Below are 22,526 nucleotides of genomic sequence, written 5' to 3' on the forward strand. Positions count from 1 at the left end.
TGTACCCAGCCCTACTCAGCCCTGTCCGGAGTATCTGTTATCCTAAAATCAGCGAGTGCAACGGACCAAATTATTAGCTGCTTGAATTATCTGTCATGGAGTGTTATGAAATTTGAGGCAGTAACTCAACAGAGCATCCTGCCTGAAGGGAAAACTCACTCATTACACACAAATAGCACATGTGGTGGCTCAAACTCGCAATCAATGCATGAAAAATCAGGTTTTTTTAGACTCATCTGACACATTTTAAGGCTAGTGTTCAGATCACAGCGATTCAAAAGACACAAATATTCAACTGGCATTCAAAAAGACAAGAGAAATGAGTCTTTTTCAAATGAGGGCCAACAGCAATGCAGTGAGTAAGAAAGCTACTTTATAGAAGCAGGTGTAAAAGAAGAAAAGCAGGCAGTGGGAGCTTGAGAAAAGGCAAGGGCCACTGCCAAGCTCTGAAGCAAGACAGACAGGCACATGCAGTGCAGGCCAGAACTCACAAAGAAAGAAGTTAGTTTCCCCATTCCTCTCCACTCTTGCTCAGCAATTCTGAGCACTCAGTGGGACACTTCATTCACTGACAGGCCAAGGAGATGACATGCACTTTCACAAAAACACATTCACAAGAAAACCACATTTACACACGAACACAAAAGCCCCAAAACAAACTCTGTTTTTATTCTTTGCCACAATAGGTACTTCCTGGAATGCAGGAGGTTGAGTCAGTGCAAGGGCCAAAAGGCCATGAAATAAGCCTAAGCCCTTTGGAGCCATGTGACACCCAGAAGTTCCACACAATCTAAAGAAAGATGGTAAAGATGACAGAGTAATTGCTGTTCGCCCATCACACCCTATCTGACCACCTTTCCTGACCCCTGTCAAGAGCCGTGCTTCAGAGGAAAACAAAGGGTTTAATGCATACATAGTTCCAAGTGAGGCCCGGCAAACAAGCCGCCAAGCCCAGAATCCACGCACCTCTAGGAGGGAAAAGTTCAAGGTCACATCAACTCATCCAGTGAGTGACTCCAAACAAAGAGGGAAGTGAGGTCACAATCAACAAGTGCCTCCATTCACATACATGAAAGCGCAAAGGGAGGGCAGGCACCGATTCAAGTCGGCTAGTTCAAACCGCAGGCGGGGGAGGACATTTTTCCATGTAAATGAACCCATTGACCAAAAACCTGATGCTAGCATTTGAGCTACCATGTATACACAGTGGGCACCGAGAGGGGAATCCTATACGATGATTGTGCTAAGGGTCAGGGGTCACAGATGCCATCTGTGCCAAGTATTGCCGCATCAACGCCAGGCAATTCGGTCTCCAAGCTGCCCTCGGTTACCCATCAAGAAATCAGGCAAGCTGCTTGAGAGCCGACGCTGGAACAGGACTTTGGGTAGTTGGGTTTCAGTTTGGTGTCAAGCTGTCTTTTAGTCTTTTCACTGTTTCTAATTCAGACAAAATATGACACCCCACAGCTCTGGACTTGCAGCCAGTGGCTTGGTGAAAGAGATTCTTTGCAATTCCCGCTTCCCTTCGCCTTTTGCTTGTCTTCACATGGATTTTTAAAAAGCAAAGGGAGCAGAGCGACAGAAGAATCTACCCCTACCTGCAGCCACCCTCATTTCTGCACTTATCTCTATCAAAGGATGACACGGGGATTCACATGCAAGCCGACAGACTGATACCCTGTAGAATGTGTCATTAGGGGTCGGAGCCGTGTTGTGGTTTGAGCCTGTTAAGCTTTATTCCCTCTATGCTTTCAAAATTCAGAGCGAGGCACAACAAGGCACTCTGTGACTTTAAAACATTAATCACCCACTCAACAGCTATCTACTTCAGTAAAGGTATTCTAAACAGAAGGAAAGCCACCCAGGTTGGCTGACAGAGAAAGGAAACTGATACAGCTGCAAGCAATGTCCATCAAAGACACTGGCATCAGTGGTTCAGTAGGATGAATTTACATTTAAAAATGTCATATAAACTTCCATCCATTCAACACAGCATTACAATAACAGCCTCTCGCTTTATCAACAGAGCATGAACACATGTCGTGAAGAAAAGCAGCTGAAGACAGACGTGTCATGACTGTTAAAATAACAAAATATAATTTTCCATCAAGGTAACACTTTAGTCTTATCAGTCCACTTCTACATCTGACATCTCACAAGCAGTGACAGCGCAAGTATGAATAAGTCAAGTATTTGTACGTGTCGGAGATGACAAGCTCAAAGCTCAAAACAAAGCGTCATCTTTGTGAAATGTTTCTATGTGGAAACATCGCTTTCCTCTCCTTTCAGCATTTCTTTTCTTTCAGAGATCTTGGAAACTCTTACTTGTCTTAAGACAGGAGATACAGAAGTCTCCGTTGTTCTGGCACACTGCGCAGTGCACGAGGGAGGTATTCTGAGCCAGCATTTCTAAAGGAAACTCTTATCTTACCAGAGGTATCGTTCTGCTGATACACATGCTGTTTCCTGAAGGTGTGTTTGATAAAGTGCAGTTTGTTTCATCTTTATCGTTTTCAAAAATATGTTTTGCTTCAGGGAACAGCAAAAAGAGGGGGGTGGATATGGAATAAAATCACCATATGTCTTGCAAAAACTATTTTTTTTTTGCAAATCAGAGTGGCTGCTTGGAAGGCCATCAACACTTCTCTGTGTGGCTCAAATGTTCTCTCCACAAAAAGAAGAATATGGAAGAGAAAATGACAAAGAGAAAAACAGAGTCATAAGATCGCGTTGACCTTGACAGAGAGTCCTTTTAGAGCTGGTCAAAAAGAAAGCAGACTGGAATCGGCTCTCTTGCTAATATCACAGGTTTTTGGGGGGTAATCTATGTGCTTCTTGCTGTGAATCAGAGTCTGTGGATAGTAAGCAAACAACTGAAATGCTTTTAACTGAAAACAAAATGATCTGTTTTAGACTTGACTCATCCTGAAATGCTTAAAATGTGGTCTTGTGTGATGCCTATGCTCTCCTCTAATCCAATAAAAAAGCTTTCCAATCTTTCAAACACGATGACAAGCTGACAGCCTGAGTGTGTTGACATTTATTTTATCATATTTAGAAGTCAGTTTAGTCTGATGAAGAAAATTAAGTGGACAATTTGCCTTCTGAGACATCAATGTGCAGAAATACTGCAAGAAAATGGCAAGAGGTTCAATCCAAAGCCAGAAGGAAAATGCCCAAAGACCAGGAGAAAGAACTGCAAGTGTTCTGGAAGCAGGACGACACGCGTCAAGTTAATGTTTATATGTAACCTGCACTGCGCTGTGTGTCATAAAAAGACAGGACAAGCCTATTAGTCTGTGCTCAGTGAAGCCTTCAAAGAACCAATTTTTCACAACATGTGGAGATGGCCCTTTCTGATAATGGCACAATCTGGGGACACCTCACAGTCCTAACCCAGGCCCACTGCTTCTTTTAATCCCTTGCTCATTGTTTACTTGCTATCCTTTGATGAGGCCCCGCAGGTGTCTCTAACACTTTAAACACCTACATCCCAGCTACCTCCTGCTGTACACTGAACAAAAGGATTTCATTTCACAGTAGAGGTCATGAGAAGCTATTTCAGGATGCTTCTCATTTCATGTTAACGACACATTAAAATGGTTTACACACTTAAACTGAATGGTGGAAATGGATGTTCTTAAAACATTAAAAGTCAGGGGGTTAATAGATATATATACAGAAAGCTTTCAGCGAATGCTGGGTCTCTGTTTGCTGCACACAGACTGAGCGAGTGAAAGGGTTGAGCATATTGAGGCGGCGCTGGCCTGTCCAAGTTTTTTTAACCCACCGCCACACACAAAGGCCACCACCGTGCGACAATGGCTGCGTTCAGACAACAAACAAATCAAGCAGTCGGCATATAAAAGATTTATCGCCTCACTCAACAAAGGCCCCCCGCGGAGATCCTTGTGAGGACAACTTTAAGGTCTTCCATCGAGGTGAACTTCACTCAGTCACCCTGCTTTTCTCTTGAGGGCCTCTCCACCACCCGCAGGGCCTCAACCATAAAAATTCAAATGAAATTGGGGGAACTTTCCAGCAGCCTCCCAAGTGGAAAACCTCCCCAGTTCTTTTCAACTGCAAACTAAAAAGTTATCGCACCTACCCTCTGAGCTCCTGCTACAGACCTGGGACTCAATGTTCCAGCAGAAGAGGCATGAAACCACCACGCAGTGCACAAGTAACAGCCACTAATCAAGGCTGAAATCTGCAAGCCAAAGATCGTGACTGAGTATAATTTACATTTTAGGGCAGTGTTTATTGCCACGGTTCAGAAAGAAAATTCAGGAGATAAGGAGGTAAGTGTTTGTGGGTGAAAGTCAGACAGACTGTGGTTACAGGTAGAATACTTAGGCAGTCTATTACCTGAGGCAGCACAGGGCTCTGCATTGTTGTCAGTTTTGGAGATGTTTCTTTTCCTCTCATGTCGATAGACGAGATGAGGTTTGTTGTGTTCTTCATCGTATTCCTCCCCCGCAGCGTTTAAAAGGGGTTCCAAGAAGAATTCGCCATGTTGTGTCGTAAAAGTTCCAATCTATAAGGGGGGAAAAGCCAGGAGATGTCACCGGTACAAAGCATGCACGTGCATGTGTGCATATTCTACTGTACGTGTGTCTGTTTATTTCACAGTTTCATTTACACAGGTTGCGGTCTCTTTGCAGTCACTCTGTCCTAGCCTCTGGCACCAGGGTTCACATTATTTCCATGCTTTTAAATAAGCTCTTTTGACAGGTGTGTATGGAAAGAACATGCTGATTGAAAAGGCAACAGAATATCCGTAACCGTTTTCATGTCAGTTATTGTTGAAGTTTTAGCCCCGATAATCTCATTCCATGACAATGAAGGCGAGTTTTGAAACATTTTAAGTCTTTTGCATGATACATTTATCAGGGCGCTGTTGCAATTCAGTAAACCGTTTCACACATTTATGCACAGGTTATTAGGCCGGTGGTTGCTGTAAATGTCAAAATGCCTTTTTCCCCTAAAACCCTGACACTGGGAAGAGTGACATCATCATACACGGGCCAAGCTGCTGACAGAGGAATGCTAATATTGATTTGGCAGCTTGGTCCCTCACAAAGCTTCTTAGCTCACTCAGCCATGAGGCACACTGGTGTTTGCATGGTAATTTCATGCGCACACTTAAACAGGATATTGGAGGCTGGAATGTTATCTTTAAGGCAGCATTACGCCATAACCATCCCCGAGTGATGGACATTTGACAATGGAAAAGATACAACTCGGACGTGGAAAACAAGTACAAACTGGAACTGCACTTTTCCTCCCTACTTTTCAAAAAGTGAGGGATTAGATCCCTTGCAGGTTTGTACTATAGCTCCTGAAAAGGGTTAAAGGCACTAAGTTGTACAGTTAGGTATTTGGAAAGTGGCACAATTTGTGTAATTTTTGCCTTTGTATGTCATTCAATTCCAATCAAGATGTGAAGGCAGTTTCACGGCCAAGTGAGGCCTGTTTCCGCGTCGTTCCACAACAAATTTGGCAGATAAAAGTTCTGGAGTTGATTCCAAGTGTTGCACTTTCATTACTTAGATGTTAACTGGAACTATATGAAGGTCAAAGAGATATCAGTTTAGGTGAATGAGGCCATCATTGGGCTGAAAAACAAAACAAAAAACTATTAAAGAGATAACAAAAACTTTAAGAGTGGTTAAATCAACAGTCTGCTACATTCTTAAAAATAAGGAATGCACCAGCCAGCTCAGCAACACCAGAAGGACTAGAAGACAAGGCTATGTTATGGTATGGGCAACTATCACTGTCAACAGAACAAGTTTGCTGGTGTTTATTGATAACGTGACTTATTGACAGAATCAGCAGGATCTGCTCAGGATCTGCTCAGATTCAGCCAAACATTTCAAAACAGATCAGACAGTGCAAATAGTTAAATGACCCAAAGCATACTGCAAAGATAACCTAGGACTCTGTCAACTCAACTTTCTGAAGACAAAGCTGAAGGCAAAGAGACCCACATACAAGCAACAATCTAAGGTGGCTTGCAGTAAAGGCCTAACAGAGACTTCAGGCAGTCTAGAACCTATCAAAGTATGAAAAACAGTCCTGATATTTAAAATTATGTTAGTCTACCCAAATCAGTTTGAGCCTCTGAAAATAAGGGAGGGGTGTATAAAAGTGGCTGTAATTCCTGAAAACTTAATGCAATACTTTTGCTTAATTGCTTGAATAAAAGCTGAGAGTCTGGACTTCAATCACATATTAATTCTTTGATTTAGAATAACTGTGCCATTTTCCAAAAACATATGGATGTGGGTTCAGTGCAATAGTGTCCAAACTTGCATAAACAATGCACAGGATAAAAACGCCTTCACTTGTTGAAGCAGACCTTACACTTGAACATTTTCACCCCCCCTCTGTCCTGGATCAGTACTGGTTCTTCAGTTCTGAGAAGCCAGTGAAGTTGCTTCTTCAATGCAGAAACGAAATAGAAGTAGCTTTCAAATCCAGCGGAGAAATTTGAGAGAAGACAGCATGAACTGATGTGTTTGTATGAATGATTTTGAGATGATGTGACTCTTTTCTTTAAGTCCTAAAGTCCACCAATCACTCATCATAGACACAAAACATGCTGTGACAACAACTCGCCAGAGAAGCTGATACTGAATAAACAGTCTTCATGAAATGGTCTTTGCAGTCAAAATAAGAGTCAATCCACTCAGGCATACACGACTACATTTTCTTACATTTGCACGGTCGAGTAAAAAACAATTTTATGTGGCTAAAACGCATCAGGAATTATCCACTGCAAAGAATGTTTTCCTTTGTGTTTCAAAAAATGATCACTGAATAAAAGTCAGATATTACTTCATTCTTGACCTTGGAACTACGAAAAAATATTCCAAGCACAAGGTTCATTTGGTACATGCTCTGGTTCGTTTCAGTGCAGATCTTGAGCAGGTTGAGATTACTCTGTTGTCATCAAACTGTCGATGTAATGTCCTCTTTGTTCACAGCAGGCTCAAAACATTCACTTTCGTCTCATCTGGTTGTGAAAATAAAACTCTTTGTTTAAATATACCTGTTCAACATATGAGTACTGCAGCCTTTTTCAAACCACTGCCGTCATAATCTAAATATAATGAATGATTTATACAATGCAAAAATTGGTAGATGTTTGCCGGTGTCTTGTAAATCACTGTCTATGGTGAATTAACTTTAATTAGGTAATTACGGGTGATCCGGTCTAAAGTTTCGTGTAGTGTTAACAGAAAGCTGAACAGATAAATGCTCCCTTTAGTCAGCGGAGAGGAAGAGATTCAGGGTTTCCCAGCATTAGCTCAGCAGCAAATCTGACAAAGGTTTGGGCAGACACAATGGCTGCTGTTCAGTACTGGGTGCTGAACTGGACCTTACAACTGAGAGACCCCTTTTTGAAGCGAGGTCACATTCATGACATGAGTGGACCGACTGCTGGCACACAGCTCTATTATGAAATCTCTCAAAGACACTATGATTTTCTGTGGCTGCAGACACCTGCAGTCGGTCTCTGTTAAATATCTTACGGCATGAAGGTGCCGTGACCTGATCTTTGTGCAAAGCTGCTTCATTCTGTGCTGGAAGTAAAACAGATGCATTTGTCAGAACAGCCTAACTTAACCTACACTTCTATTATGTGAGTGGACTGAAAGACCCGGCTCCTCAAGGAACCCAAATTTCCCACGGTGTGAGCAATCTTTAAGTCTCCTCCGCATCCTTCATTGGCAGCTGTCTCCTCTTCGGGGCATTTCTCCGCTTTTCTGCCCATCATGACTCACTTTGAAAAGGCCAAAAGCTCCTCAACCCTGCCTCCCCCAAGCTCTCCTCAATTGCCCCCTGGTGATAGCTTTGAGCAACATTGGACGAAAGGGGAAACTGCTTTTTCCAGAATGACTCCTTTGTTTTAGGGCCTAATTATTCCTTAATGACCTCATCTCAACAAAATGTGCCCGGGCCATTAAACCCCAGTGATCAGACACGGAAACATTTATGACCCAATAGCCTCTGGTGGTGTATCCATTGTCCTGTCATTCTCAATGACTGATGTTGCAAGGAAGCAAGAAGGTTTGCTGAAAAAAAGGATGCACACATGTTTGTGTAAGTGAGTCATATATCAGAGAAGGCAATTAAAGGCTTCCCTGATAAATGGAGAACACCTTGTGTCTTAAATTGGTGAATAAACAGAAAAAACACTTTATTTGACTTTATTTTATTTTTTGATAGCTGCACTGCTGTGAGTCAATTCTTGCAAAGTGATAATACAAAGACTTGTGTTTTTTAACTGAATGTGCAAATAACTATATGACATGCTATTCTTGTGCTGTACATCTAAAATAAGGATAACCATCACTGATAATGGCCTAGGGCAGGAGGAAGACTTTAAGGCTATGGTCACTCTATCTGTCCACTCTAACAACCCCTGCTCACCCACCCAGCCCCATCCCCAGGCACAGTCTATGCCAGAATCCGCCTGGCGCGACTAAGGTCAACCCCCTGCCCCTGTACCAGTAACCTTATGTGACCCATGAAGTCATCGCTGTCAACAGTTATCAGATTCCCTCACATAGGAGTCAGCAAACTAAATGACTCTGGCATCAGGCGTCCCATATTATATGTAAGTCCCATAAACCCCCTCATTACCCACTTATTCCATTACACCCCTATAAAGTTGGCGGGGGGGAAAAATGTGATACATTTTCATCAATGAGCATCTTCTTTTCTTCTGTCAATTAATGAACATGCCTCTTTAGGCTATGAAGAGTGACCACAAGAGAAGCGAGTTCCAGGAACTACATGGTGGCATCTTCAAAAGACCTATTTGTCTATGGGTCAAACTTATGATGATTTGAGTATCATATTACAAACATTAAAGAAGCTGGAACAAGGAAATGTTCAGCATTTTTATTAATAAAATTAAAAACTGGACTGCTTTAAAATTGGGGTGTCAAACCTAAGGCCCGGGCCCAAAATCGGCCCAAAGAATGTAAATAGATTTTGAACTTTTAACTGTATTTTCATACCTTTTACAGCTTTTCCAATTGATTAAGACCCCCCTCCTCCCCACTGCCATTCATACTAAAACAGAGTAATTAACTATTAGTTAAATGACAAAAAAGTTCTTGCTTTTCCACTATCTACTACAAAGTTGTGGGGGGGGGGGGGGTTACATCCATATTAAAAAAAACACCTAATAGTGAATGAACAAAAATATAACATTTTATGAATACAGGACATTCTGGGCAATGAACTACCAGAACATTTCACACATTTATCATGTAATTTCACTGGTCCAATGTGGGCTGTATATGGCCTGTAAAATGAGTTTGGCATCTCTGTTTCACAAGCAGAGCAAGCACAAGCATGACACCAAATAACTAATAATCCATTTCTGTGTGAAAATCCTCTATGACCACATCAGGGTTTTAGTGTGTTTGCTGACGGACACTTCAACAGAGTGGCTTGTTGTCAAATCAGCCCCAATCCCAACCATAACAACCAGCCCTCACATCCATCCCATCCCACCATCCCCACAGGCACAAAGGTGCAGGGCTTCCCATTGTCACTAGTCCAGTAACACTTGCTCTCGATCCACACTTACACACACGATTGAGCTGTGGGCTGTGCGTGCGTGGATGGAATTCGTTGAAATGGAAGAAAGCACGTCAGAGTGATTAAAGCTTCCCAAAAAAGAAGTTTGAAGATAGCGGAGTGGAAAGCAAGTACTCACCAGACCAGTGCACAGGCTGAAGACGGCAGGGTACTCGCTCCTGGCGTTGACGTGTCCACGGAAAAAGCAGTGGCGCATATCGCCGGGGTCAGTGGACTGGGAGTCCGTGTCGTTGCTCTGCTCCTCTCCCAAGTGTGTCACCGTGTAAGAGGGCGCGATAAAGCTGGAGTCTGCGGTTAGATTGAGATGAAAGCGTTCCCCGAAAGCATCAATCCTGTAGTGAAGCCGTAAACCGGACAGGTCATCGTTTAAACTCCGTCGTCTCCTTCTGTAGTGCAGTTTGTGGGGGAACGACTCTCCGAAGTCATTCACACGTAGCGGCTTGACGATTTCATACGATGACAGCTGCTTGATGAAGCTTTCTGCTCAAAAAAAGTCAGAAAAAGTTGGGACTGAGAGACAAAGCAACGGTAACAAACAGCCTAGAGCCTGTGTAACGGACTAAATGCAGATGCAGGGTGACAAGCCTACCGCTCGCCGGGAATCATGCTCAATCACCGTTAATAATGTTGAAACACATTTCAACAGTATCACTTAATCGTACTCGCAAGCCAAAAGAAAACACTACCTTGTTTCGGATGCAACTGGTATTGCAGAGTCTCCCGGACAAAAGCTGACAGATGACACATTAGTCCAACCAGCCAGATTGCAAACTGCATGATTCCCTCCGCAAAGAAACCCGGGCTGTCGTCTCCAAGGCAGTACCCTCAATCTCTCTCCGAGCGGCTCCCCCTCTGCCTCTCCTTTCCCCCCGGCTTGTCAGCAGCAGGTCGTGGGATCCGTGGAGGCTCTCTGCAGCGCAAGTCTTGCAAAGTGCACTGGCCTCATCGCATTGCTCAACATGCATCCACTGCCCTCTATAAAGGCGAACTATTTATGACACATTCATCCCCCCCACTCGGAAAAAAGTGCTGCCTAATGTTAATTGCAGTCTATACTGAAAGGAGGGATCAGTGCCAAGTAAGCTTTCCCTTAGCCATCCCTAGAACACCCCGTGCACCCTAAGCACTCACTAACTGCGAAGCAACGCCCCTACAATCTCGAGCCAATAGTGAGTGCGCCTCGGCCACCACACAAGGTACAGGCTGGAGTGTTGCAGTGCTGAGACCGGTCATGTTGCAAAAAATCAGCCAAAACGGTAAAACGAAGTGAAAGTCCGGTGATTTCTTTTTGTTTTCAGCCGTGATTCTTGCTATTTCGAGCTTTGTCACTCTCACACACACAAAGGCACACTCTGAGGAAAGTAAGCCACACTTTGAAGCTGTGCCATGCAGCACTAAATTTCCTTGATTCTATATTAGGCTGTTATTATAAAGAGTCGTGATGTAACTGAGATGCCAAACAATGAAGTCATATCGGATTTACAGGCTAGGCTTCAAACCCAGACTGTTATACTGGCCAGGCCAGCATGCTAGCAGATAATAACTATGGCTGATAATATATAGGTTTTATGGCACACACACACATACGAAGAAGCGCATACAGGCTGGTCTTAATGAATTCATAAACCATTTTTGCATTAAAAAAGGCTTTAAGGAATAGTTAATATTAATCTGTATTGCTCTGTTCAATGAACTCCAAGCCCCCTGCATGTAGCTATGTGGAAAAGAATGAGGTAAGAAAACCCCGGCACACTGCAGAGCAGGTATCAAGGGCAACAGATATTCAACAAAATAAGTCAGATACAGCATGAACAGACGACCAGATGTGGGTTGCAAAGTGGCTGTGTGCAGGCTAAAGCACCCTGAACAGTATGCCCCATATGAAATGAGCTGGACCGTTAGCTGATGTGGACTGGCATCGAGATCAGCTGATATGCAAGGACTGGCAGAGCTCGACTTGAACGCCTGCCTGAACTAACTTCATGCTTCATATTGTTTTTTCTCAGCTGCCAAATGTCAGCGAGTACTGAGAAACACCCAGCAGTCAGCTGGTTTTCCTCGGAGTTCAAGTGTTTGTGTTGCTGATGATCAGAAAAAATCAAACATTAAAGAAAAACCCCATCCTGGCTGCTTGGTAAAATTGAAATATCTTATTTTATCTAATGATATACAAAGAATGTGATATATGTGTGTTTAATAGAGCCTTGACTGACCTAGATCCAACAACAAAAGTAATTAGTTAGTAATAAAAAAGCTTTGCAAGTTTAAAGTAAAAGAGTAAATAGTTATATTTTAATTAACTCAGAAAAAATAACAAATTTTAAAGAGTACTTATTAGGGGAAAGACGTCAATATTAACACATATTGGATAATATGTGAGATATTTTTAACTTACACATTGATATTATTAGCATCTAAAACGATTTAGTCTCAGGTGGGATAAAATAGACTATGCTGTGATGACTGACACTTTCAACATTACTAACCTTTGCTTAAACAGCCAGAGATCATCAATGACTCATTGTAGCCATTAGCATCATTTGTCTGTGGGCAGGAAAAAATATTCGAATGAGAACAGTCAGAACCTACTGTGGATAATTATGAATATACAAACACTGCTCAAATTACAGTATGAGTCAGATCATTAAGTTATTATTGTTGCTGACAAGTAAGAGAAATCAAGTGAAATTAATGTGATATCTGATGTAATGAATTTAATGAAGTTAAATTTTAGTTAACTGAACAGCACGTTATGGAGCTGCAAACTCATCCCTGATAAACTAGGAACTCAGTGCGTACAGCTTCTTACATGTTCCATGGTATCAGCAGCACTGTCTACAACAGTAAAAATGTGTAATACTACCATTTTAGTATTATGTTGCTCAGCTATACTGTATGTACATCTTGCTGAAGAAATAGAACCTGTCCATTTGTGATAGTAGGCCTGAGTTTAAGCACTTATTCAGCATCATATAAAAGGGGGATAATTGTTTGATAATTATTTGAATTCTAGCTCCCATAGATTGACTGTGTGACCATGTAGGACAGAGGTGTCCAATTCCAGGCCTCAAGGGCCGGTGTCCTGCAGGTTTAAGATATCACCCTGGGTCAACACACCTAAATCAAATGATTAGTTCATTACCAGGCCTCTGGAGAACTTCAAGATATGTTGAGGAGGTAATTTGGCCTTTAAATCAGCTGTGTTGGATCAAGGACACATCTAGAACCTGCAGGACACCGGCCCTCGAAGCCTGGAGTTGGACATCCCTGACGTAGGACAATCAGTCAATCAATTATACATACTCTTGATCTCATCTCGTTATGTATATAAAGCACATCTGTCCACAGAATCAGTTTCTTTTATTCCAAGCTCTTCACCACCATGGCCAAGACCAAAGACACCAGGGACAAGATTATAGACCTGTTAGGATAACTGTTGCTATTATTATTTGAAAATGAAAGACAAATAAAATGACCAGCTATTGACCAGGAGCTCCGTGTAAGATGTTACCTCATGGGGAGAAAGGTGGTGGATCGGCCTGTTACGACCTGGCTCAAAAGCCGCAACATAAATATGGAGACGACCTAGAGGTGAGCGACCGTAACACAGCCCAAAACTATGGATTATCGTGGGAGCTTTTAATGATCTGTTGGAACCACAGTCACCAAGGACACTATTGGTCAGTGATCTGTTGAGGGCCGTGTATCACTCTCAGCCAGATCACTGAAGATAGGTTGTGGATGGATCTAGGGGATTTAGGGGTGGTTGTAGCTCAGGTCAAATGTCTTACCACTGCGCTCCCTACAAGAGTTTCTCCACCAAGTCCTAATTTTGCTTGATGATCAAACATTTATTCATTCACTGACATACAAATCACTTACTGTATAATATTTAAGTAATGTGTATGTGTGTTTTTTCTTTTTATTTTTGGTTGATATTCTGTCTCTCTCTATTAAAATGAAACTACCATAAAAATGACTATTTAGTAACAACTTGAGAAAAGCATTGAGGAAATCAAAGCACAAAATAATGAGGATAGAAGGCATCATGAGCCATTCTTCACTGTCATCTATTGGAGGAAGTGGATTTCCTTGGCTGTGAAGTGGCCAGCTTCTCGTTAATCATTTGGGCACGTAAAGTGTTCCACAAAGTTGATTGATGTGTGAAAGAAATCTTGTCCTTTGAAGACTGATGTCACAGCATTGTTAGTAATTAGACGCAGTGGTCTCACCGGAAACACTTTCGGATACCAAAAGCTCTTTCTTTGACACAAAACATCTAGTCTTCAAGTCATGGCTATTACTTTTTGAAGTCTCTCTGACTTTTCCTTTTCCCTCTCTTCCAAGAGCTTTTATTTCATCGACACATATCTGCTAACAGAGCGGTGGTGTGGCCGGCGGTAGGCCAAACAGAGGTTTACCACAACTTTTTTGTTAATTGCATAATTTTTCACATATTACAATAAATGTTAAGTAGAAAGAACTATATTCTTCGGAAATTGCTCTTAACAGTCAGTCCAGGCTTCTGTTAAATATGTAAGCATCTCAGATGATGAAAGTTTTTGAAATAAACTTACACAAAAGAATGAAACAAGACCAAGAACGCATCTGGAAACAGGGTCAAACTTCTCAATAAAAATGCAGGATTCACACATTCCAGTTTCTAAAAGCTGACAATATTTTAAAAGAATAGTTACTCAGTGTTGAAGTCAGGCTGTCTAATCTGATTATGAATTTCAACCTTCTGGGATGAAGTTATTGTTATTTTCAGTAAAAAAATCTCCCCACTGTAACTCCTCTGATGCCTCCCTGATGTGTTATTCATTCCCTCTTCAAACCTCCTGTGAGGCTTTTCAGTCCTCTTGTCCAGTGTCCCAGCTCTTTCACTGGGTATGTGCAAAAAAGAACTGAGTTTGAGACAAACCGGTTATGGCAAGAAAAGCAGATTTACATAGTGACAGAAGAAACAAATTCTCTTATGAAATATTTGAAATGTTCAGCTTTAAAGCCACATAAAAAAGACTCATTTGGTGCTTAAATCTTCTATTTTTACTAATTATATGTTTCGATTTTAGGGGGAAAGAAAAGACTGAGTTTAATTCTATGAAGAGAACGATAAGTCCCAGATGTGCAGCTTTCTTATACTGCAACAACCGCTGTATGGCACACAGGTGCCAGTGCCTCTAGCTATCATTTTAACACCTCTTCATCCGCCCATCCACTAACCAGCTTTTATAATCTATGGTGCATTTTAGAGTTAGCCACATGCCTGCACTAAATAGCTTATTTAGGTTTAGTCTAGCTACTCACGTGCTTGTTATTCCAGACAGATGTTTTGGCTAAACATCTGCAATATCTGCGTAGTTTCCCAGATATCGCAGGGTCTGCTCAAAATCTGCACATGTCAGTTTTCTGTTGTAATCATCTATACATTTGTACATCTATACCATCTTTCTTATTTGAATTATTTATTGTGAAGACTCATTTTCATAAAAATGCATCACACGAGGTTGGCTCTTGATACCCTGACTGTTGCTTGCAGTGTGAAAAAGTTATGATTAGGAGTTTGCTGGTTATTATTTATTGTTTATTATCGTTTTTTTAAACGTGAATCATTATTATTATTATATGTTTTTTATGTGTTGTATTGCTTGTTTGGTCTCTGGCCTGACTCTACCTTTTTAGTGAAGGGAAAGACATGCATAAGGTATTGTTAAATGAGTGATAATGACCAAGAATGATCTTGATTTAGGTTATAAAAAAATAAGGTAAAAATTGTTATATTCACTGCCATCTAAATATTTCACTCCCTTTACAAGTGTCTGCCCTTTTCCATGATAATAGAGAGATAGGAGCGAAAGCAGGAAGTGGGAAATGATGCAGAAAGTTTAGTTGGTGTACCTCCGAAACCTTTGTCTATGTTACTGTTATTTAAAACCCAGTAAAAAAAGAAGTCATTGAACGATTTGCCTCTTTATACATGTCAGTGCTTCTTGTTTCTTCCCTTGGTCATTCATTGTCTGTATCAAGTATTTTGTTCTGACACTGATTTATGTCTTTAATTCTTTCGCCCTCGGAGGCCTAGCAGGGGTAAACCTCATTTCTCTTTTCTGATTTGATCAATATCTGTAATTTCAGACCTGCTTCCAGGACAAAATGACTTGGTCTACATAATAATTTAGTGATCAGCTTAACAGTATAGGTCCAGGTTCTTGGAAAAACACTGGAACTATACTAATGGTCATCAAACCACTTCTTGATTGATACATTCTGAGGTGGCAAAATTCATCATTTGTTACAGGGGAAGTTGTCAAATACTGTTTTTATGGGGAAAAGAATGCAAAAAAACATAAAATCTTTCGGTAAACTGAATTAATAATGAAAAAATGGCACTGGTGTATCCTTAGCACATTTGGAGCTCTGCAAGAATCCTTACACTCTTCAAAGTACTAGTTAAAGTGTACACTAATCAAAGACAGTAGTGGAAGCTCACCAACATGTCAGGTGATTTATCAACCAAAGTCTGAACTTCCCTCCCCTCTCTGCTGCACCCCAAACTTAAGCAAAGCCTAAGCTCGAAAGCTCAAGCAGTTCCAGAGCCGCTGTGCCTCTCATGGGTCGCTGGTTTTGAACTCTGCAGTCATAACAGTGATCTATACCTCCTGATACAAATCACCCAGCCTTGCCTTAACCAGCCTCTTCTCGTGGTGTTGCAAAATCTTCTTTATTTGACACATATTTGTACATGTAAGTGGTGTCAAGTGCAAAGATTGTAACATGACAACAGAGAATTGTTCCTCCCAGGAGGGTAATGGATTGTTGACCATAAGTTCCTCCATGACCGTCCACAGAATCCTTTATTGTTGTGCAGTGTTGTAATGTCCGCTGTTGCAGTGCATGCGTATAATGAACTCTTATCACTGTACTATAATTAACATGGCGATACTGAATCAGCTCAGAGGAAAATTCAATAAAAAAGTCACTGGGAGGTGGATAGGGGAGTTACTGTGTCCCTCAAAGAGTTAGCATAACACACTGACTATGCAATCCCCGGTCTGCGACCATTCAGGTGGTTCTCATGGTGCATTGATCAAGAAGCCCCCCCCCCCTTTCCTCAACGCAGCTTCATAAGATGCTGAATTCTTAGTTCCGTTTAAACACAGCAGTCTGTCAACCTTTTCCATACTCCCACTGAGTGAGGCATTGTCTGCCTCAGCTCTGCAGACAGCTGTAAAACAATGTTAAAGCACACTCTGTCACCCATCTCCTGAGGGCTGACTCACTGATGAATTATCTTATTATACCAAAAAAACCCAAAAAGGATTCTTCTTTGCTGAAATAGATCAGACGGCAAAGGCTTTAATTTTACATTATAGCAATGGTTGCAAAGCCAAATGAGTGAAAACATGGTGAATTCTTGCTGTTTTATAAGTACAAATTTTGTATTTTGATGTCCTCTTTTCATGGTTGGGACACTGTATTTATAACTGTGCTGCTGAGCTCATTACATGACAAGCAAAGGCCTAACAAGGAAGGCTTAGACTGCACTGTATAAGGAAACAATCAGCCTAATTCCAGTTCCAGTCTCTGACTTCCTAACACTCTTTTTTCCATTAATAGAAAGTGTCTGCTTCCGCACTCTAGTTCCACTGACTAGTAAAGAGCTTGAGCAAACAGGAGTGAGACAAAGCATGTGTCTTTAAATTAGGAGAAGGGTGTTGTCAAGGTTAAGGTCTGCTGCCATAAAGGCCAAATTTAATTCCTCACATGATTGTATCAATTACGCTAAAATGAGAAGGCAAATCATACAGCTGAGTGAAGTGAGATCATGTTTAATGGCGAAATTGACTTTAAAAAGATCAGACACCAGGGACGTGTCACTAAACTGCAAAAAGACATCACACTAATAAATGTTATGGAGAGCAGATGATGATCTAAACAGAAGGCATTCGACCGTTTCACACCCGTGGTGTATCCGGTGTGGCCACGCTCACAACATGACACTTGTGACATGGGTCATGTGACTGTCTTTCTGATTAAATTTCACCGAGAAATGTGTTCCCTTTTTTGCACTTGTCAACAGGCAATCGTGCGTCCACACCCCTTAATAAAAATAGTGGGTGTTGATTTCTTTTGACAGCTGGCCACGCCAGTGTTGATTTATTTTATTTCTGAAAAATGTCTTTGTCCACTGTGGCAAATGGAAATAGCATGAATGTGTTGATATGATGCGGTCAATTTAATCAAACTCAGCTTTTTAACCCTTGTTGTTTGATCAGTGGGCAAGAACTAGCATTTTAGCATCAACCGCTAACATTTACCGCAGCCATCAATCTGCCATCTGATACCATACCATGACCGAATGCCACACTGTTCACCAGTAACCATCGTGTTTTTCTTAAAATATGACTAGGATGCTAAATCCTGACCATTCCAACTGCAGAGGGTAATTTACAGAGTACAATCCCCATGAGCCACAGACAGGACAACTGCCCTACTATTTGTGACCAGCAACCAAAATAACAGTGAGGTTGCGGTGAAAATAGATAACATGCCTGGCCTGGAGGTTCTCCACTTCCATAATAAAGAGCCAAAACTTGAACCTGCCTTTGGAGAAAAACTGTCATGTTAGACAAGCAAAAAAAAAAATGGGAGGACGAGGCAAGACTGACTGGCAAAATAAATACATTAACATACACTACATTAAGAAGATTGCAAGCTTGCTTCAGTGCTCTATTGTCTTATTGACAGGAAACTGGATACTTGCCAAGTCCAGTTTGGATTTGGGAGACAGACACCTTTTCAGCAAAGCTTATAGTCAAGGCCAGATCAAGGAAGCCTTAAACATCCCTTATTTATGCTGCTATAGGCTCAGGCTGCTGGGGGATTTCCCATGTAGTGAGCACATCTCCTCCTTTTTCCTGTGTGTACTTTTCTGTGTTTTTTTTATGCCAGTCTTGCATGACGTGAATTTATGTTTTCTCTCTCCTATATTTTATATTTGGCATGATATAAATGAAATTTAAATGAATTTAATAAAATCGAATTAACAGCACCAATGTTGCAAATAAACCGTTCAGACAGAGCAAAAACTGCTCAGCAACACCAAAAGGCCAAAAAAGATCAAAGAATATACTAAAGGGTATGATGACAGAATTATTTCCATGGCTAACAACCAAGTCAGGAACAAGCTTGAGAAGGTAGGCGTCATTTTCACAGTCTAGAATCAGGAAACACCTTCATGAAAATACATAGGATTACCACAAAGTGCAAGCATAGCACATCATCTGTCAAAGGGGGTGAAAGAAATGTTATGAAATGGGCATGTGTGGCTGCCAGTGGGCCTGGGCAACTAGTGTTTATTGATGATGTGACTGCTGACAGAATCAGCAGGTTGAGTTGTGAAGTGTACAGCGGCTGTACTCTCTGTTCAGATTCACCAAAACTGATCAGGCAGTCCTGCACAGTGCAAATGGATAATGACCCAAAGCACTGCAAAAACAACCCAAGAGTTTCTCAAGGCAAAGAAATGGGATATTCTTCAATAGCCAAGAAAGTCACCTGATGTCAGCCAAACAGTGCATGCTTTCAGTTATTAAATACAAAACATAATGCAGAAAGACCCAAAAATAAGCAGCAATGACGTCTGATGTAGGAAAGAGAGAAAGTGGATATTCACAGTTGTGGCATTGATTGTCCATAAGTGATGTTTTAGGGTTTGTCAATGTTAATGCAAAGAAAGCTTTGTTTTTGTCAGACTTGCCTCTGGTCTGCCTCACAATCCCAATCGTCTTCATTTATGAACAGTAAATGTAATTAATGGGATTTATCATTTATTTATTCAGTGCAAACAAACACATCTAATATTGTTGCGGTGGTGCTGGAGCTTATCCCAGATGACATGAAGCAAAATTCAGGTACTACCTGAGAAGACCTGCCTATAATACTTTATCATAGATCAAAGTTTTCATTAAATGTGTAATATAATTAAATATCTTCCAACCAGAAAATTTAGTATTAGGGGATTTGTTGTTAAGCTTTATAAAATGAGAAAATGGAAAAGAAAAATACTTGCGATTAAAATTTGATCTGTACTGTTGGTAAGTCCAATCATTGATTTCAAATCAGTTTTTTCAGAAGTAATACCGGTATTACTGAAGGCCACGAGTTGTACGTGAGACATGGCAAATCATTTGTGAGCTTTGACAGTGTCAGTCTGTCTAAAGCAGGGCTCATCCTTTTACACACCCGCTGAGCTCACTGCTATTCGGCACTCACACAAAGAATCACTTTGCTTTTCGCCTCATTTCATTCCCTCACAGAAGGATTAGGGCCTGGAGCATAAAAGTGTTGCACAGACATAAACACACATGCGCAAGGCTTTTTTTTCTTCTTTTTTTTTAAACCTTCTTTCTCAGAGACCAAAAACTTATTTTAGTTTAGAGTAAGATACTGTTTCATTGAGCTAAATTCTTAAAACAATAGTTGAATGAAAAGAAAGACTAAATAAAATGCAACAGCCACTAATACATTGGTTCAGTTCATCATGCAGACTGGAAACATAAGTAAACTGCTCGCCAGGCTGTGTGCAAAAGACCCAAAATCCTACCGGCACCTCATTTATTTTGAAATTTAATCCCAATTTCTATAATCCCATCTGAATTTCTGGCTCTGACTAAATCTCTAAGCTTAAAATGATTTGGCATTGACAAAGTTCAGAGCCAAACTGTTTATTATAAACACATCTTAACATCTTCTGTACTTCTCCTTATTTAGTTGTGAGGATCCTGTCCTTGAAACACACACATACACTGTCTGCCTGAGTCGAATCTGTCAAACCAGGCTTTCACTGAGCCAATGTGTCCGCTGATGAAGACCTGGTTCTTTCACAGTGAAAGATGGTAGCTTTTTGTGAGCCCAGGAACCTTACAGGCACAGATAACCTGGTCTCTGAGATATTAGGAGGTCTAAAATTAGTGTTATCAAAATGCTTCATGATAAGAAAGCCTGAGAATTCACACTGCACACTGGTAGTCACTTTGCTCACAACCCTCTGCTGCTCTTTGAGTATCTTACACTGTGAGCGAGCAAGAGAGAAAGAGATATAACAGACAGACTGTTTAAACCTCGCTGAGAGTTCTCCAACAAGACACCATACGGCACACAGGTCAACCGCACAGTTATGCACAATATAAGGATGCTATCAAACTCAATAAAACTCTACCAGCACTAATAGCTTTACAACCATGCACTAACATAACCTTGTGACTGCCAAGTGGTCAAGTGTTTTCAAGCATTCAACACTCCACAGAAGTGAGCTTGAAATTACAACCCTCTGCTACCAATGGAGCGCACATTCATTGTGTGTATCCAGTGTCTGAGACATTTGGCTATGTACCGACTTTACTATCTTAAATATTCATAACATTAGCTTCCCATTTTTCATTCATTTTATTAATATAAAGCAGAGGCCATGATAAGCATTAGGCTACAGGACTATAGCACATTACAGAACTTGCATTTATATTTATGTGTAGTACTTAAATGCCAGTATTGAATCTATATTGAACATTTTTAAACAATGAATAAATTAAAACAAGTAAATCCAGTGAGAAAACTTAATGAACTCAAGCCAAAATTCAACAACAAAAAAGAAAGAACCCCAAAATATAATAACTCTGTAAATCACTTCCTCTCTTTCACACTGAGACTACCTATAGCCAAAAAGGGGGGGGGGTGGAAGGAAATGCGTTCAACACCTGGAAACTGTCCCCTTTTTTATACGTTATCTTGAAACACAAGTAGACAGCCAGTCTCCTTAGCTCATGGAATCATGTAATCTTAATGTGCATGTGCTTGCTTGTCTGTGTGTATGTTTGTGTGTGCGCTTTGTATGTGCTTCACTTCTCGCTACAACAAGGTTAAAATCTGATGTCAGATATTGTTTGCGACCTTCATCATATACACAGCTTCAAAGCCCTTGAATCTGCGGATCTAATCTTGATTGCGCACAGTGCGGCAAAGCGCTCAATTCTCCATGCGTTCATTTTAACTTGCAATTGTGTCAAGTATTCCCACGATTTGATAACAGATACATTTGGGCAAAAAACAAAACAAAACCCAGATACAAACATAAAACTTTTGCAAATGCACAAAAGGACGTGGAACAATTGTTTCATAATGAGAAACTTTATTTTTCCTTTATTGAGCAAACTTAAGAGATGCAACGTAATCCAAAACAGATAGCGGTGATTGAGCACATGAACACAAAACAATTTTATGATTATACATCAGTTACCTCCAACAGAACACAATATTCTGTCAGATGTGTGAGCTGTGACCTTTAGCTTGACATCAGAGACACAAAAGAAAAACGCTCTGCACCCCCTTCCTTCCTTTCGCCACCCTTATCCATACTTCAAGTGGAAGAGAAAAGGGGGGGCAAAAGGGACTGGTTCAAATTCAAAACAGTGTAAATCCTATGGCATGAGTCCATGAAGCAGTCCTCCTCCGGAGGAGGATGGTGTTTGGGGGATTAGCCCCAGTACAGGTGGTCTTCATTTAGCCTTCTACCCCCATCAGGGGACCTGTGAGCTGCTGTAAGAGCTCAGCACATGGTCATCACAGCTTCCATCCGGTTCTGATCTCCTGTCTATCCACTTCGACTATGTGCTTTATGGTGGTATCTACCAGAGCGTTGCAGCTCATAAAACATGGCCGAATCTGTATTAAGCATGATAGGAACCATGATGGACTGCGTTTTCCGTCATGTAGTCTGTGGTTTTGCAGCTGTGGTGTTAGATTATTACTGCAGAAAAGCAAAAAAGGAAGTATGAGTGGTACTTTTCATGTGTAGTGATATATTTTAGTAGAAAGCTACTGCATTTTTTTAGATGAAACTA

General features: G+C 41.1%; 1 protein-coding gene across 2 annotated transcripts in view; it reads right to left on the minus strand.

Moving 5' to 3' along the window:
- LOC116332645 (A disintegrin and metalloproteinase with thrombospondin motifs 20) overlaps positions 1–10,738 on the minus strand; it is a 75,738-nt gene extending 65,000 nt beyond the window's left edge. For both annotated transcript variants that reach the window (XM_039614886.1, XM_039614885.1), the window contains exons 1-3: positions 10,311–10,738; positions 9,743–10,104; positions 4,369–4,537 (exon numbers count right to left, since the gene is read on the minus strand). In XM_039614886.1, coding sequence (XP_039470820.1) covers positions 4,369–4,537; positions 9,743–10,104; positions 10,311–10,401 — 622 coding nt within the window. In that variant the 5' untranslated portion in view covers positions 10,402–10,738. The remainder of the gene's footprint in view (positions 1–4,368; positions 4,538–9,742; positions 10,105–10,310) is intronic.
- Between the last annotated feature and the right edge of the window lie 11,788 nt (positions 10,739–22,526).

The sequence above is a fragment of the Oreochromis aureus genome, linkage group 7 (genome assembly GCF_013358895.1).
Source record: "Oreochromis aureus strain Israel breed Guangdong linkage group 7, ZZ_aureus, whole genome shotgun sequence".
Taxonomy (NCBI): Eukaryota; Metazoa; Chordata; class Actinopteri; order Cichliformes; family Cichlidae; genus Oreochromis; species Oreochromis aureus.